The sequence below is a fragment of the Pinus tabuliformis genome, chromosome 2_1 (assembly GCF_031772625.1).
Source record: "Pinus tabuliformis cultivar Carrire ecotype Pingquan chromosome 2_1, CPIR1, whole genome shotgun sequence".
In the NCBI taxonomy this organism is placed as follows: Eukaryota; Viridiplantae; Streptophyta; class Pinopsida; order Pinales; family Pinaceae; genus Pinus; species Pinus tabuliformis.
Window position 1 is genome coordinate 493,596,339 of NC_142299.1, and position 12,592 is coordinate 493,608,930.

General features: G+C 31.2%; 1 protein-coding gene across 1 annotated transcript; it reads left to right on the forward strand.

Moving 5' to 3' along the window:
• The first annotated feature begins 705 nt into the window (after positions 1-705).
• On the forward strand, positions 706-8,810 carry LOC149201091 (uncharacterized). The gene is made up of 3 exons (XM_089401194.1): positions 706-1,571; positions 5,612-6,699; positions 6,886-8,810. Exons 1-3 carry the CDS (start codon positions 706-708, stop codon positions 8,808-8,810), a joined length of 3,879 nt encoding a protein of 1,292 aa, XP_089257320.1.
• The last annotated feature ends 3,782 nt before the right edge of the window (positions 8,811-12,592 follow it).

Sequence of the window (12,592 nt, forward strand, 5' to 3'; positions counted from 1 at the left end):
AATCAGCGATTCCCTTTTATCAACTTGACCTTGTCAGAAGGTATTAAATATCTTGGTTTTAGACTGAAACCTAATGGATACAGAATTGCTGACTGGTTATGGCTTATAGCCAAGGTGGAAAAGAGACTTCAAGTATGGTACCTCCGATACCTTTCTCGAGCTGGCAGACTGATACTTATTAAAGCAGTGATTGAAGCCACTCCAGTATACTGGATGGCTCTCACATGGATTCCCAAGGGCATACTCAACAGGTTACAACATATATGCAGTAAATTTCTTTGGAAGGGCCACCAACCAGGCAGAATTTTTGCCTCGGTTAAATGGGACACCATCGCAAAACCCAAACGCTGGGGGGGTTGGGGTATCAAAAGGCTCGACCTTTTCTCCAAGGCTCTGGCTGCCAAACTTGGATGGCAACTCCTCACCACTGATGGACTTTAGACCAAGGTAGCAAATGCAAAGTATATCAGACCCTTGAATGTGTTGGATTGGATATGTAGTCAACAGGGAACAAATCATAACATATCCATCATATGGAAAGCTGTCAATGGTACTTTACCCTTATTATGAGAAGGATTAACTTGGCGCATCAAGGCTGGTAATGCGGTCCGAATAGGACTGGACCCATGGGTCGGATGTGGAAACACTCACAGACTCTCTGATGGCCTCATTAGACATCTTAATGACAGAGGTATCATCTACATAATGCATATTGGCGATCAAGCAAACTCCTCCTTTCTCCAACAGGCCTGGTCCAGCGCACAAGATTTAGATATTCCGGCACAATGGCATAACAAATGGGAAGAGTACACAGATGCACTCACTCAAGCTCATATCAGGCTTACTGAAGGACCTGATGAAATCATTTGGGCTTTTGCAAAACATGGAGCATATACCCCGAAGCTTGGCTATCTAAAACTCATGGAGCCTCATAAGCCTCAAATTATCCATCCCACATGGAAGGCATTATGGAAACTCAAATCAGCCCCGCGTACTCGACTGCTTATGTGGAACATTCTCTTTGATAAAGTACCTACGGGCACCAACCTTATGAAGAGATCCTTCCATGGACCCTTCCGCTGCCATCTCTGTCACCAGGAGGAAGAAAGCACTATTCACTTATTTTTGAATTGCAGCATCGCTTTACAATTTTGGCATGCCCTCACTTCCCACCTCCCGCAACTGAAAAATTGGCATGGTCATAGCTTAATGGAGGCATGGGAGAACTGGAATCATGAACACTCGGGGAAGGCCATTAATACCCCGCTTCTTGCATGCTGGGCAATCTGGATTGCCCGGAATCAGACTATTTTCAATCTTAGAGCCCCCCATTGGCCCACTATCCTTCTACATACCATTGCGGATTATAACATGATACCTGATGATGAAACCACAGGCCCTGTTCACATCATTAAACAATTGGAAATTGACAAGTCCAAACCATGGGCTTTTTTTGATGGTTCTGCACAAGATGTGGGCTGTGGGGGAGGAGCAGTACTATATCTTAATGATACACACAGCTACAAAATTCAAATATTCTTAGGCAGAGGAACTAACAACTATGCTGAACTGTGCACTGCCAAGCATCTCATACACTTTGCCATACAAAAACAATGCAGACATCTCCAGCTGTTTGGAGATTCTAAAATAGTTTGCAATTGGATGTCTGATGCATCTCATTGTCATGCATTTTCATTGAGACATATATTAGATGAGGCAAAGAGACTGACTACATCCTTTGAATCATTTGCTTGTCGTCACATCTACAGGGAACATAATACCATTGCAGATCAACTCTCCAAAGAGGCAGCGCACAGACAAGGAGACCATTGGCTGATACAGGAGGAAATCGAAGGGTCATTCTATCAGCATTATCATCGACCCTTTGATGATCGGATGGATAATGGGCTATAAAAGCCCACTTACAGATCTTCACTTGTTTTTTGTTTGTCAATAGCTGTAGATATCTCTCTATGTCTAGTACAATACAACACTTTATCTTTGATTTAACAACATATATATGCTCTCTGCGTAGAGCAATGGACTCTTATTTTGAACACTGTTAGTGTACAGTTTTGGACTGCTCCCTGCGAGGAGACAACCTACTTTATTTTTGTTTATATAGTACCACAGACTGATCTTGTTAGGCACTGCTGCCTGTATATGAATGCTTCGGCATATGCAAAATGTAATTTCTTAACTTTAATAGAAATTATGACTTTTTCCCAGGGGAAAAAAAATAACTAAAAATCTATTAACAAAATGTTGTTGATATTTCACTTTCATTTTAATTGGTTCTTTGATATTTCCTTTTCACTTTTCAAGTAATAAATACAATATTTTGATATTTATCTTAAACAATATAATTTGATATAACTTTATAGAGAGATATAAAAAAAAAGAAAAAACTATTTTTCTTATCAATATTTTAGTATAGAACTTAAATAAAATATTTGAGCTTAAATAACTTAGTTACCTCTTAACAATTGGAAAATAAGTAACTCATTCAATTTTTAATATAAAATATTAATAATGATAAAATATCCAAAAATACAATTTAAACAATGAAAAATTATCACTATAAATCTATCTTAATCATATATTTACCAAGCACTAAAAGCGATTAATTGACTTGTAAATCTTTTTTCAAGTTTGAGATTTGTTCATCTTTGCTCTTGGTAGACACATAGTTAAAATGGATATATACTCGTTCTACAACCCATTATGAGGGGTGTGTAATTTTGTCCCTATGCCCATACCCATTTGAAATAAAATAAAATTATGTTCTAAATAGATAAGTAATGTTGGTTATAATAAAAAAATGAATACAAGTAAAAAAATGTGTAAGATGTTTAAATCTTATACTTTTCAAAACTATTTCAACAAGACATTTAAATAAACTACTTGGATATCTATGTTAACTAATTTATGTTAATATCAACTTCATATATACATATATATAGAAAAAAACTGTTAAAATAAAACATTTTAATGTTACATATAAAAAAAGATTCCATGTGGTTATCAATAATTTTATTTATTATGAATTAATATTGATAAAATGTCTTGATATACATGTTATGTAAAATATTTTAATGGAAATTATCTATATATATATAATTTTTAAAAAATTATGTATATATTATGAAAAATTTAAGATTTTATGGTTAAAACATTTATTTGGTCCTATATATATATACTCTATTTAGCATTCAAAAATACAATTTAAATAATGAAAACTAACACATTGCATTTTTCCCTCTAAAGAATTTTGCATATGAATAAATTTGCTTCCTCTCAGCTCATATTAGATCAGTACTTCAGATGGATGCTTCAAATGGATCTATGCTGGTTTTAAGATAATATGAAAATAAAATATCTATTTCATTGAAATATTTAATAAAGAATATATATAATGTTTTATATTCTTTAGTGATTTTATTAACACATTTTATATTTTTAATAAAATATTATTATTTTAAGTTAAGTGTAAGGGATATATGTGATTTTGTCTATGTTCAGTCTCTATAACCTCAAATTCACATTCACTTTTTTTTTAATAAAATATTATCTAAATATCAACTATAATAAAAAAACAATAATGAGTATATATGTTTTGTTATGTTTAATTAAAAGTGTTATAAAATTTCAATAATGTCACTCATATTGGGATTACTAAATTTATTATTGATATTTTAATGTAATATAAAAGAGATGTGGTAAAAACATTTCATTCTTATTTTCAATCATTAATAAAATATTTTTTATATTTATGTAAAATAAGAAAATTTGAAATTAAAAAAAAAAAAAAATTATATAAAAAATTCCTCATATTTTCACTTAAAAAAATATAAACAAAAATATTTAATATTTACTATAATAAAATATTTCAACATAAAATTAAGTACCTATTTAAAAATTTATTTAATAATAAAAAAACAATTTTATATATATATTGAGACAGACATTCCCGTCCTGTAGTTGAAACATTGTTTAAAAGAGAGAATTCACCGAAAGTAAACTAGTTATTGATGTTCCATTATTTAAAAGAAAAATTAATGTGAAATCCTAAGTATGGTGATGTGAAATCCTTAAGCTTTAGATGGTGAATGGTTGCTTCCATTTCTCACGTTTTCTCTAAACATCTTTTTGTAAATCCTTCCCTTATCAGATTGAAGTATACCAACAAGCTATTATTATATAAAATGATTTTAAGATGATTTTAAGATAACGTGAAAAAGAAATATCTATTTCATTGAAATATTTAATAATAAATATATATATATAATGTTTTATATGATAGCCATATTAGTATATTTTATGTTTTATTATTAAATATTATTATTTTAAGTTAAGTATAAGGGCTATATATGATTTTGTTCGTGTTTAATTTTGATAATTTTTAGTTAATATGTGTCTTTTTAAAATAAAAAAATAAAATATTATCTAAATATCAACTATAATAAAAAACGATAATGAATATATATATTTGGTTATATTTAATTTTAATAATGTGATCACTAAATTTATTATTGATATTATAATGTAGTATGAAGGCAATATATATTTCACTCTCATTCTCAACCATAAATAAAATATTTTCATATATATATATAAAAGAATATAATTTGATATCAACTTTAAAAAAATGAAGTAATTACATGTAAAAAAAATTCTTATATTTTCACTTTAATTAATGTTAACTATAATAAAATATTTCAACATAAAGTTAAATATTTAAAAATATATTAATAACAAAAAGAACATTTTAATGTGAATAATATAGTTAATAAATAAAATATTTCAATGACTATTTAAAACTAATTTATGAAGAAATCACATTTGTAAATTTAGGAATAAAATATTTCAATGACTTTTTAAAACTAATTTTTGAAGAAATCACATTTGTAAATTTAAGCAACTATGTATATATTATATAAAGAAATTGGAAAAAAAAATAGTTAAAGTTTCAAATATTTTCACTATTATACATTGAAATCTTATTTTAGTCAATTTTTTTCTAAAATCTCATAAACATTTGTTGAATTTACAAGTTTAATGTGAATAGTTTATACATTCATTTTCAAAATATTGAATCTATTTACACATTTAAAAATAATATATATAATCAGTATAAATTCTTGTTAACCATTGATTAATCAAACTTTAAGAGTCATCAATCTCTAGATCCATAATTAATATGAATCTATATTAGTCATATAACTAAATAATTTAATTTATTAAAATTAGGAAATTTTGTAATTCAAACAAAAATGGTATTAATATTAAAAAAAAAATGAACATTTTAACCATCAATACATTGCAAAATAGGTATTGATATATGCACCAATGTTGAACAAAATTTTAAAATCCATTGCAAAGGGCAACTACACAAATGACATAGTGCTTATGGATAGTGTACAAGAGGAGTGAAGGCAGTAAGCGACAATTTTGTAACTCCAGTACAGTAGAGGTCGCAAACAGAGCGATAGAATAAAAAACGATTGGTAAATTTTGATTTTATCTAGTGAATTGTACATATGAGAAATAATATTTTCAAGGAAAAAGGTCTAGCATAATAAAAAATATTTCTGATTAATTTATAATCTAGCATAATAGAAGAACCTGAGGCAGATGGCTATGCTACTCAGGAGTCAAAAGAAAGAATCTTGGTCCTCGAAAAGAGCAGAGCAAAGATCTTACTGGACAGAGAAGAGGAATGGAGGCTAAAAAGCAGGGCAATTTGGATGAGAGCGGGGGATGAAAACACAAAATTCTTTCACAATTATGCAAAAGGCCGGAAAAATGCAAATACAATATGGAAGCTGAAGGATACAGAAGGAAGAGAAGCCTCCTCTTTTGAGGCCCTATCAAAAATGGGAAGGACTCATTTTCAATCTCTGTTTTCTGATCCAGGCGGGATAAATATAGCTGAAGTAATTCGAACAGCTCAAGCTTTTCCCCGTTTTGTGGAGGAGGAGGAAGCTGAAAATCTTTTCAGAGAAGTGACAAAGGAGGAAGTGGAAAGTATAGTGAAATCAATGGCAAAAGATAAAAGCCCGGGGCCGGACGGGTGGACAATAGAGCTCTTTATCCACTTTTTTGAATCGATTGGAGCTGAACTAACAGAAGTGGTGGAAGAATCAAGGAGGAAAGGAGAGATATATTCTCCTTTTAATGCAACTTTTATAGCCCTTATCCCTAAAAAGGAGAATCCAGAATCTTTTGAAGACTTCAGGCCTATATCACTGTGCAACTGTGTTTATAAAATTATTGCAAAAATCATTGCGGTTCGCCTGAAACCGATCTTGTCAAAATGCATCTCAAGTGAACAATTTGGGTTTTTAGACGGTCGTCAAATTCATGAAGCTATAGGGGTGGCCCAGGAAACCATTCACAGTTTCAGACAATCAAATAAGAAAGGGGTTGTGATAAAAATTGATCTGTCAAAAGCCTATGACAGAATCAGTTGGATATATCTCAGGATGTTGTTGACACATCTGGGTTTCAAACTGGAGTTTATAAACTGGATCATGGGGTGCATTTCCAGTGCAAGTTTTGCAGTTTTAATAAATGGGGCTGCTTCTCAATTCTTCAAAGGACAAAGGGGGCTGAGGCAAGGATGTCCTCTATCACCCTTGCTCTTCCTCCTAGCAGCAGAAGGCCTCAGTAGACTGATATTGGATGCTAGAAGAACAGGTTTGATTAAAGGTTTGGAAGTTGCTGTAAATTTGTTCATTACTCATCTCCTTTTTGTAGATGATATTTTACTATTTACAAATGGGAGTTTAAATGAAATTAAAGAACTTAAAAATATTCTTGACCTGTTCATGAAAGCTACAGGGTTACAAATAAACTCTAGAAAGTCCCAGTTAATTATGGCAGGCTTCAATAGACAAGAGGAGCTTCTGGTTTCATCTTTTTTGCCTTTTGAGATTTGTAATATGGAGAATCCGTTCAAATACCTAGGTTTTTGGCTGAAGCCAAACACATACAGAAAGCAGGACTGGAACTGGTTGGTGGCCAAAATTGAGCAAAAAATTTCCCACTGGAGCTTCAAGTGGCTATCTCGGGCTGGTAGGCTGACTCTAGTGAACTCAGTATTGCAGGCCATGCCAGTTTTTTGGGCAGCCCTGACCTGGATCCCAAAAGGGATTCTCCATAAGATTAAACAGATATGCAGCAGATTCCTTTGGTCAGGGACAAAGGAGGACTCAGTTCTTCCATGGGTGGCCTGGGATAAAATTGCAAGGCCAAAAGATTGGGGTGGATGGGGAATAAAAAACCTTGTCGATTTCAGTGCTTCTCTGGCAGCAAAATCGGGATGGCGAATATTCAATTCTGAGAATCTATGGACCAGAGTTGTAAAGCGCAAATATATTGACCCTGTTCCTCTAGAAGATTGGATTCGGAACCCAAATAAAAAAGGAAGAAATGTTTCAGTGATTTGGAAAGCCACTACAGAGGCTTTTAAAATCATAGAACAAGGTTTGGCATGGCAGGTAGGAAATGGCGAAAATCTGCGGATAGGCAGGGACCCTTGGGTGGGATGCAATGAATATTTTGCTTTGTCCCCTGGTCTGATCGATCATTTGGAATCAAAAGGAATTTCATATCTAAATCAGATAGCGAACGTAGGGCAATCTTCCATATGGGGGCAAGCTTGGAAATCGGGAGAAGAACTAGATATAAGTCCCCTCTGGAGAATCGAGTGGCAGGTGTTCCTCCAGGAACTCACAAGATCCAATGTTAGAATAAAGGATAGTCCAGATCTATTGGTATGGGCTCATGCTGAATCGGGAACCTACTCCCCAAAGGCCGGGTATAAGTTCTTAATGAAGAAAAAGGGGTGGGAAGACCCGGAATGGTGGGCAAAACCTTTGCTGAAACTAAAATGCCCTAAAAAAGCTAGATTGTTTTTTTGGTGTGTGTTAAAAAAAAGAATACCAACATGGGATATTCTTCAATCTAGATTCAAACAGGGTCCAGGCAGATGCCCCTTGTGCATATCAGATTCCGAATCCATTTCGCATTTGTTTCTAGCTTGTCCATTCGCAAGAAAGGTATGGGAAGAGGTGCAAAAATTACTAAAGAAGCAGGTAAGATGGGAGGGGGAGAACATTTTAGCAGCTTGGGAAAATTGGTGGAACCACAACTCAGAGGGGAATTTGAGGAATCTCCCTCCCATTATATGCTGGGGCATATGGATAGCAAGGAATAGAAGCATCTTTAGAGACAGATCCACCCCAGCTGAAGCAATTGCTATCCAAAGCTCAGCCATCTTGTCTAGTATCCCGGAGCCTGAAGAACCTCGGAAAACAACCCAGAGCAGAGAAGAACAGATCAGAAATGGGATTCCTTGGGCCTATTTTGACGGGGCAGCTCAGAATAACATAGCTGGAGCAGGGATGATCATCCATCTAAATACTTCTCATTCATTAAAAGCATCAGTGGGTCTTGGAACCGGAACAAACAATTATGCTGAACTTTCTGCTTTAAAACTCCTTCTATGTTGGCTTATTCACAGGAATATCTTCACAGTTCAGATCTTTGGGGACTCATTGAATGTAGTTAACTGGGTCAATGGAAAACATAGATGTCAGAACTACTTGCTGAGACCGCTTTTAGAAGAGATCCACAATTTAAAGCTCTATTTTAATGTGTTTACTATTGATCATATCTACAGGGACCGGAATGAAGCAGCAGACAGGCTTTCTAAAGAAGGTCTGCAGCAAGCTATGGGCTCGTGGAGAATAACTGAACATATCCAGGATCAGATCCGTGTGTCGGATCTCCCACCGTACACTTAACCTTATATTATCAGCTGGCTTAGAGTATTTTTTGATATTTCTCCTCATCTGTAGATGGCAGTTTATAAAATGTAGATGCTTACTGTTCTGTTTTTGTTTTACTTGGACAAGGGCATATGGAGACTTTGGTTTTTTCCTGTGGGTTGTTTTCCTTTGAAAGGAGACCCACGAATTGGAATTGACATGTGATTATTATGACTAGGCTGATCTGGTTGAAACAAACCGGATAGGTAATGTTCTGTGCCGGTTTTTGGCGAACAATGTTTTTCTGGTTATTTTGCCTGCTGGTGGTGTACAGAGGAGACGGTTTTCTCTTTTTGAGACTGTTGTAGGTCTCAACACTACAGATTTTTCTGAATGTTTACTCATCTGCTTGTAACTTTTTTATCATTTATAAAAAAATTCGTTTTTTTTTTGGAAAAAAATAATAATCTAACGTAATAAAAAATACTTTTAATTGATTTATTTTAATAATAATATTTAACAATTTCCATTCAATACTATTTATATTATTATTATATAATCTGCACCGCAAGTTGCAATTATAATTTGAATAGAATTCTGTTTTATAATTGAATGGCATCAGATTACAATTTTAAATTTTAAATTGGAAATTATCCTTTGTTCGAGGCATTTGTACTGCACCATTCATAGGTATATAATCATGTTGGTGTTAAATTATATGTTGCAAGGTTAGAGCTGATTTTAAGAGATTCTCTGATTCTTAACGTTTGGTTGGTTTGAAGTGAATAATAATGGTTTCATGATTTTATTGTGAAATAATGAAGTTCATGCTGCTTTTTAAGTAGGTTGGTTGCGATATATAGAATTTTAAATATTTTTTTTTCTTTGTTAAGACTAACCTACACACCCACGGGGATTTGAACCAGTGACCTATCACAAGGAGTGCCTTAACATCGCACCCATTCACCGTCAATCCAAAGCCTCGTGGGCTATAGAATTTTAAATATTATTTAATTTGTATTTTAAGTTTTTTTGTTCAAGGAGTTTTGGATAAATGTTGATTGGGTGTTTTATTATTTTTTGATGTAAAGTTGTTGGTTCAATTTTTTATTTCTATTGAGGTGATACATTAGACATGTAAAGATGTAGTCTTATCAAACTTACAAAAAAATTATGTTTAGTTTTTTATATTTATTTAATATTAATTTAGATTCATTTTAACTTTGGATTTACTAGTTGTTGAGAGATTAAATCTGTTTTCACTATAAAAAAGTTTGAACTTCAAGGAATTTGATTCCTCAGGGCACTTGTAAATCTAAAGTTAAAATGGATCTAAGCTTGTTATTTTATTATTTTTATTTACATAACATAACATGAGACAAGACATTACAACAACTCTTCCTTAACTTTATTGAGTCTCTACTCTTTGGGGATTGCATAATTATTAAACACTTAGGTATAGAGAACTCAGAGACATACTAGTAATATTTTTTTAGTACTTTGATGTTTTATAATGGATTAATGACTATCAACATTTACCTACCATTTAATTTATATAATTTATGTACTATAATATAATCTTTGCTACCTTTACAATTTTAAATGGAATAACATGGGCTTCCTATATTTTCAATTTTAAAAGGAATAAAATGTGTTGGTCTTAGTGGTTATTCCCTTAGGTTTATAATATTAATCCCTTGAGTTTATCATATTAATCTCTTAGGTTTATAAATTCTTCGGCTTTATAATATTAATCTCTTGGATTTATAATATTAATCTTAAGGTTTATAATATTAATCTTAGTGTTTATATTTCCAGGGTTTAATATCAATTCTAGGCTCTAATGTTATTCCCTTGGGTTTATAATCCTTCTGGTTTTTAATATTAATCCAATGGGTTTATTAATATCTTAGGTTTATAATATTGATCCTAGGGTTTCTAATATTAATCATAGCGTTTATATTCCGAAGGTTTAATATTAATCCTATGGTTTATAATATTAATCTTAGGGTTTAATATTAATCCCTTGGGTTTATAATATTAATCCCTTAGGCTTATTAATATAAATCCTAGGAATTATTAATTAAAAATTATTTGGGTTTTTAATATAAATCCATTGGGTTTATTAATCACATAGGTTTATAATGTTAATCCTAAGGTTTATAATATTAACTTTAGGGTTTAATGTTTATTTTAGGGGTTATAATATTTACCATAGGGTTTATATCCCTTGAGTTTATAATATTAATTCCTCATGTATAATATTATTCCCATGGGTTTATAATCTCTTAGGTTTACCAGTTACTTTTGTTTGTGATATCAATCTCTTGGGTTTATTAATCTAAGGTTTCATATTTCTAGGCTATAATATTATTCATAAGTTTTATAATATTAATCCTGGGATTTGATTTAAGTCTCTTGGATTTATAATCCATTAGGTTTATAATACAAATACCTTGGGTTTATTAATCCCTTGGTTTAGAATATTAATATCTTGGGTTTCAATATTAATCCCTCGAGCTTTTAATATTAATCTCTTGGGTTTATAATTTGTAATATTAATCTCTTGGATTTATAAGTTGTAATATTAGGGCTTATAATATTAAACCCACTGGTTTATAATATTAATCCCTTGGGTTTATAATACTAATATGTTGATTTTATGAATCCCTTTGGTTTGTGATGCTAATAATTAGTTGGGTCCATTAAACCCTTGGGTTTTTAATCCGTATGGTTATAATATTAATCCCTTGGTTTTATAATGTTAATATTTAGTTGGAGTTATTAATCCCTTTGGTTTATAATGTTAATTTCTTAGGTTTATTGATCGCTTGTGTTTATAATCCCCCAAGTTCATAATATTAATCCTTGGGTTTATTAGTTCATTAGACTCTTAATATTAATCCATTGAATTTTTAATATCCTTGGTTTTTAATATGAATAATCCATTTTATTTATAATATTCATGATTGGGTTTATAGTATCAATCTATTTGGTTTATAATATTTATTCCTTTTATGAAGGAAAATAATAATAATTAATAATAATAAATATTTAATGATTTATAATCATTAATATTAATTTTAGGATTATTAATTTTTACTTCTAATTCTTATTTTTAATTTTTAAATATAAATATTTATATTTACATTTACGTGATTAAGACCAACGTCATATTATCCCATTTATAAAATTAATCCCTTGGGTTTATAATATTAAAGTTTATAATACTAATCCTGGGTGGAACACTAGGGTTGATAATCTTGGGTCTATAATACTAAGTTTATTTCCCCTCGCATTTATAATATTAATCCTATGAGTTTATAATATTGAGATTTTTAATATTGGATTTTTAATATTGTTGTTTATAATATTGGATTTTATAATTTTAGGGTTTATAATATTAATATTAATATTAATCCCTTAGGTTTATTAATATATTGGGTTTACTAATACTAAATGTTTATAATATTTATCCCTTGGGTTTATAATATTAACCCATTGGGTCTATTATTCTCAGGGGTTTATAATATTAATCCCTTGGGTTTATTTTTATTAATATTAAGGTTTAATATTCTCTTAAGGCTTATAATTGTTAATCCCTCGGATTTCAAATATTAGTCAAATATTAATCTCTTAGGTTTATAATCTTAAGGTTTATAATTGTAGGGTTTATAATATTAATCCTAGGGTTTTTAATTTCTTGGATTTATAATATTAATGATAGGGTTTATAATCATTTGTGCTTACAATATAAATCTTAGGATTTAATATTGTTCCCTTGGGTTTATGATATTAATCCCTTGAGTTTAGAATAC

Excerpts from the sequence above, each read along its gene's own strand:
- LOC149201091 (XM_089401194.1), top strand. The coding sequence starts at position 706 with ATGCATATTGGCGATCAAGCAAACTCCTCCTTTCTCCAACAGGCCTGG. Across the intron at positions 1,572-5,611 it reads ACTAACAACTATGCTGAACT|CATAATAGAAGAACCTGAGG; the intron begins GTGCACTGCCAA and ends TTTATAATCTAG. Across the intron at positions 6,700-6,885 it reads ATTGGATGCTAGAAGAACAG|GCTTCAATAGACAAGAGGAG; the intron begins GTTTGATTAAAG and ends TAATTATGGCAG.